A 6,277-nucleotide genomic window follows, 5' to 3' on the forward strand; every position below is an offset into this window, starting at 1 on the left:
TTCTGTTATAGTTTTCAATTTAACTGAGACATAATAAACGCAAAATATACATTGTTGCTATCATAGTTTATTTATACATGTATATCACATAATATATTGATCAAAACAATTAGATTGTTTTGATTAAGGTTCAATGAGAATGGAGTGTATATAAACATATATTAAAAAAAAACATTTGAAGTACTACCTCGCAGTCTTGCAAACACGTTCACACATGATTATCTTTAAGATAAAATAGGGAAATATATCAGCAAAAAAATCTTATAGCATCACATGTGCAGCAACCTGTTCAGTATTAAGTGTAGTACATGTTATCAAAATTGCAGGAGATTTAAATGTGTATATCGATAAGAAAAGTAAATTCAAAAAAGATCAAATATCTTAAAACTCGCTAATGTAGCACTACGCGAAAAATAAATTGATATTTGAGACTGATAAACAGTAATACAATTTACCAGCTGTAAAATAAGATTAAAACTTTTCTTCCTGTATAACATTGTTTTTCAAAAAAAAAAAAAAATATTAGGCTTTCCATCTTTAACATTTAAAATTCAATCTTATACTTAGGCGAGAAAAAACAAAGAGAACGCACAGTAAACATATACATGTACGAGAATAAAAAGTAAAATATATATTTGTATATACCAACATGGATCGTAATCATGTAAATACTTTGTATAAACATATATCACTTATCAAGAACACATTTAAAACACACTTGTATAACATATTTACCCTTTATTATTTAATAAGCGCATCACAATACTTACAAGGATACATTCAACCATTTAGTTATTTCGAATTATAACAAAAACGTATTGCTTTTACATAATGCTCACCCTTAGAAAATAACTGTGCATGAGTGCGTCAAAGTTGTCACATTGCTTAATACGACTGGCAGATCAACCAAAATCAGTATGAACATACGTACTTCTGTTAGTTCTATCTTGAAAAAAAGGATTCATAACATAAACATATTATTAAGGTATTTTGTGGAAATACATTAACACACATGACACAAACTGTTTGTATAATCAGTGTTTATGTAATGGTATTATACAACCTTAATATATTTCCTGTTTGTATGTCCTTCGGACCCTACAATAGAGGTATGACGTCACCCCAATTGCGGTTAACGTGAGAAAGCTAAGGACACCAATCACCCCTAAAAATCCATGGTCTTGCAAACAGTACTCCTCCGCGGCAAGTGACTTGTCTGCAGTAAATAACAAAATAATATAATTGTTTTATAAATTGTATATTAAACTAGTTTATAGCTTTATTTAGTTTTGCATCAATATATTTTAATTTATAGAGTTTATTTTATAATAATGAAACAAGAAGGAGATGGGATCATAACTCCCACACAAGTTTAAACTGTATGTATAGTCCGGTCAGAATGACCTGTCGTGTTGAACTTTAATTAGCATATTGATCACAGACGAGCCTATAGTCAGTTAGAGAAAATAGGTGCTTTGTATGTATAATGGAACAAACCTTATCATCAGTTGCATCATTTGTATTTGTACTGGTCTAGATTTAGCGACAAAACTGTTAGCATGTAAACAATTGATCACATAGTTACTTGAATATGTGTAAACCACACATCAAAAATAAATGATACAATCCCTGTGTTGTCAATATAAAATTGTAACAAAAACGAATGATCCAAAACAGCACCCTGCTGGACACAGTAGTTTGCTAATCAATATGTTTTGTTAACACAACTGTGCGCAAATGGAACTACCCATTAAATATTCCACGAAAAGGTCAACGCGACAGGTCATTCTGGTTTGACCATATATACCACCAAACTATATATGTACTATGTCCATTACCTGGTGAACTATGATATTGTCCCGATTTCTTCGCTGTAACAGTTACGTGTACTCCTAATACCGTTGAGTCAGAATCGCTCTCTGCATCGCGACGTTTTCTATTCTGACATGTATCCTGTAAAGAAATATATATCAAGATCAATCTTCACAAAACAATTATGTTTATCATGCCAGTTGCTTAAAATGCATCAGTTATTATCAGACATTAATACTAATTTGTCATGTGGATAGTGCAAAACCATTGAAAATGTTGGAATATTTGCATGAACAGTTTGCAAAATTATGTTGCTAAAATATTTGCATTATATTTTGCACATAAAGAAAATAACAAGCATATTTCAACTGCGTACTTGTATAAGTTTAATTAAGATAGAATACCAGTTTTTGTATATTCTGATTTGCTTAAGTAATTAAACGTGATTTGCGATAAAAAAAAAAATGGTTGACAGTAAAGAATATAACAAAATGCATCCCGAGACTATTGTTAAAAATGTCAAACCATATTCACGCAACTACAATATAGACAAATTCATATACATGTAATACATATTTTACATGAATACCGTAGTACAGGATGCGTCATCAAACCGAAAGCAGAAATCCAGTTTACATCTTAGGTATACATCCGCTTGATTTTCAAATCGTGGCATATAAAAACTTCCGGTGTTATAGACGGCTGGAAATGTGGTATTGTCGCTGGTCATATTGAATGTTGAAGAAGGAGTGAAAGGCGATACGTCACTTCCGGTTGGTAGACATCTAGGCAACACGAACAAAATAACTTTCTACAATATACATGTTCATACAAATACATATTAATATCTACTTACAGTTATGTCATCCTTTAAACCAATAGCAAAACACGTTATTATCAATTACTCAATCATTCCTGTCGGATCGGATGGATATCACTGAGGTATCTTAATGTGGGAGAAAAACGGAATATAAATTACTCGGCGAAAACCTTCGTGGTCGGGCAGATGATCCCCATTACATTTTCCTTTCACGTTCGATCAGGAATATTTCTTTATCATTAGAAATTATTCTTAAAAATACACACATTGAATATTTAGGGATGTAGTAAACTCTCTTTGACTGCAGCATGTACGTACCCGGATGTATGGATTATCATCTTTGATATGCCTCCCATGTACGTACCCGGATGTACGGATTATCATGTTTGATATGTACGTACCCGGATGTATGGATTATCATCTTTGATATATACGTACCCGGATGTATGGATTATCATCTTTGATATGTACGTACCCGGATGTATGGATTATCATCTTTGATATGCCTCCCATGTACGTACCCGGATGTACGGATTATCATGTTTGATATGTACGTACCCGGATGTATGGATTATCATCTTTGATATATACGTACCCGGATGTATGGATTATCATCTTTGATATGTACGTACCCGGATGTATGGATTATCATCTTTGATATGTACGTACCCGGATGTATGGATTATCATCTTTGATATGTACGTACCCGGATGTATGGATTATCATCTTTGATATGTACGTACCCGGATGTATGGATTATCATCTTTGATATGCCTCCGTCTTCCCACACATTGTTAGGTTTAGCAACACAGTCGCTTGGCCTCACTCGCACTGGATGTAGGTTGTCTGAAACAGAACAGATATAGCTTTGACTGGACACGTATTTTGAAATAACCAAAACCTCTGATAAAGAGGTTTTATCAACCATAATGGTTTTCCAAATGGTACTAAACAAGTAGACTGCTAACAGATACAAGAACTTAAAGATTTAACAGAGCTGGATGAATACAAATCATGTATTTAACCATGATTGATTAAGATTGTAAAATAAGACGGATTCGTTTCATGTCAGCATTTATATAAATACTTGAAGTTTCGAGAAATAGCCCTGGCGTCTTTATTTTTTCTCAATTCCATGAAACATAAATATATTTCGTAGATATGTATCGATATTTAATAAAAAAAAAAATGTTTGTGCTAAATTACCTATTATACTTCCCGGAAGATCAGGGTAGGCATTATCTGGAAGGGAAAGTGAGTAATTCAATATTCTTTAATATATTTTTTAATATATACGTGCAAACGTTATTTAATAAACAGCCAAACACATTGTATGTATATATTTGTGTGTATATACCCTTGACCTGCAGCCTGGTGCAATAGAACATTGGTCGATTACCAGTACCTCGTGTCAAATATCCTGGACTATTGCAGAGACACCTATGATACACTTAGTAGAATAAATATGCGCATGCAATTTATTTTCATGCTTTATTTGATGACCGCGAGTAAAGCACAATTAACTCCCACGTAAATACTATCACTTATACAGTATCTGTATGATAAGTAAGCTAAATTTTTATAACATTTATATATTAGTAGACAATCATTACCATTACAATTACTAGACAACAGACGTTCAAAGGAAAGATTAAAGGCTTTTTGTCAGCATTTATCTTTTATAAACATCTAAAGGAAATTTGTCACGAATATATTATTTGAACCAATATTATTTAATGTATTTACCAGTGTCCAAATCCGTATCTTCATCTACCCAGCCATCACAGTCATTATCTACTAAATCACCTCTGTAGCCAGGTGTCTTAGTACATGACGGCTGCAAAACAAAAAATATATATCAACATTGGACAAAAGATATGAACTAGTCTAAATACAGTGAGTAAGAAATGGACTTGATAGAATATATTAAACTTGTAAAATAATAGAAAGCTGTCAAAGTGATTATCATTTCTCATAATTTTATGTGTGACGTAACGTTTAACTGTTGACTTTTGGCAGGTTGGTTAAACTATGATATGTGTTGATTGTTTGTAAGTCCAATGGGTGAGGTAAACATCTTGTAAACCGTTTTATATATTGCTGAGAAATAGCAGTGATAAGAAAAGTGTGCAATATGACGTCACTTATGTTTTTATCATACATCAGTAAAAACATATATAAGGCAATGATTTCAGTCAGTATTACGTTGTAAGATATATCATTTTGGCTACAACGAGGTTGGCATTATGCAATTTACATACTTTCTTATATCAGTCGTTTCGCATTTCGTTTCCATTTAAAACCTTATTTATATTAGCCAGTTTGATATTATATAGCTTAAATCATTTCATATTGAATAACCCTGATTTTTCGTGTGTCTGTCATTTTGACAATGTATAACTAACATCGCCGTTGATGAACAGATCTGCATTGTGGATCCCCGGAAGTACAGTGGCGGCCATTACGTCAGAGCCGTTGTTGATCACGAGTAATGCCAGGAAGGGTTGGGACGGATGCGTCACTGTCACAGGCAGATATACATCTGGTGGAAGACTGACAACCATCGCTATTACACCATTACCGTCAGAGCCTGGATAAACAAGCGTCATATACTTTATTGTAATTTAACATGTTATATTTTCTGGATTTAGTCTTGCTATTTAAGAATTGTGTCAATTAATCATAAGGAATAGCACATATGGTTGTGCTGGATAATGAATATTAAACATCGCCATACAGCTGTTTTGTACTTCTCAACATTTGGACCAAGTTGTTTAAAAGGTGATTAGCTTAATCACTTGATTAGTAAAAATCTAATTTCTCATTTACTTCAAAACCTGAGTGTGTGTAATCCTTAAGATGGGCAGGTATGAAGAGACTAATGGGTGTTATAGTTTCATCAAACCAGAAATTATCATATCAGGATTTAAAACTGTTGTTAAATTGTGATTAGCCTAATCATCCTTTGAACAACTTTGCCTAGGAGTGATACGAAAGGCAAAACAAGACAAGAAAGTTGCGCACCAACTTGTGTTTTACAATATTTATAATTCATTCACAAAGTGACCTTTTTTATCTTTGAAATGAAATAAAGAAACTGTAATGGTTACCCACTACATTTAGGATCCTAGTTTTGCCTTCTAAGTGGAATTTCATAAATATTTCTATTCAGCTTTATAACACATCATTCCATTCGAATTTAATCATCTAATATCATTCAAAGAAATGGTTCTCATCGATACATTTATACTGATACATCTTTAAAAGTTATAGTTAAATAACTTAACATAATTAAAATGATTTACCTGACCTTAACTGGCAAACAACACCCGTTTTAGCTGTAATGCTCTCCTGGTTCAACTTTAAGCCGGTTTCAGATCCATTCCTGATCACGACGTGAATAGATAAAAAACCGATATCAACATTGTCGACATTCAGGACATAGGAGGTCGACCACTGTTGAATTGGGGGTATCAAAGCTATGTTGTTCTCTCCGTAATATTTCAGACAGGTAATTGCCGCACTGGACTTCAGTTCAATAAAATGCTCATCATTTGAGGTCAAAGTAAATTGCTGATGTTGTTTAAGCTGGGTAGAGTTATCTGTAGATCCCGTCAGGCTAGACGGAAACCATATTGTTGTGGT

At 33.1% G+C, this 6,277-nt stretch overlaps 1 protein-coding gene across 1 annotated transcript; it reads right to left on the bottom strand.

Moving 5' to 3' along the window:
- Positions 1-531: 531 nt before the first annotated feature.
- LOC117326273 lies at positions 532-2,979 on the bottom strand. The gene is made up of 4 exons (XM_033882949.1): positions 2,951-2,979; positions 2,402-2,597; positions 1,839-1,953; positions 532-1,216 (listed from the first exon to the last, which is right to left on the bottom strand). The coding sequence occupies exons 1-4, from the start codon at positions 2,968-2,970 to the stop codon at positions 1,065-1,067; spliced, it is 483 nt and encodes a 160-aa protein (XP_033738840.1). The 5' UTR covers positions 2,971-2,979; the 3' UTR covers positions 532-1,064.
- Between the last annotated feature and the right edge of the window lie 3,298 nt (positions 2,980-6,277).

This window comes from Pecten maximus, chromosome 4 (genome assembly GCF_902652985.1).
Source record: "Pecten maximus chromosome 4, xPecMax1.1, whole genome shotgun sequence".
Lineage (NCBI taxonomy): Eukaryota > Metazoa > Mollusca > Bivalvia > Pectinida > Pectinidae > Pecten > Pecten maximus.

Excerpts from the sequence above, each read along its gene's own strand:
- LOC117326273 (XM_033882949.1), bottom strand. The coding sequence starts at position 2,970 with ATGATAATCCATACATCCGG. Across the intron at positions 2,598-2,950 it reads ATGATAATCCATACATCCGG|ATGTCTACCAACCGGAAGTG; the intron begins GTACGTACATGC and ends CGTGTTGCCTAG. Across the intron at positions 1,217-1,838 it reads ACAATATCATAGTTCACCAG|ACAAGTCACTTGCCGCGGAG; the intron begins GTAATGGACATA and ends TATTTACTGCAG.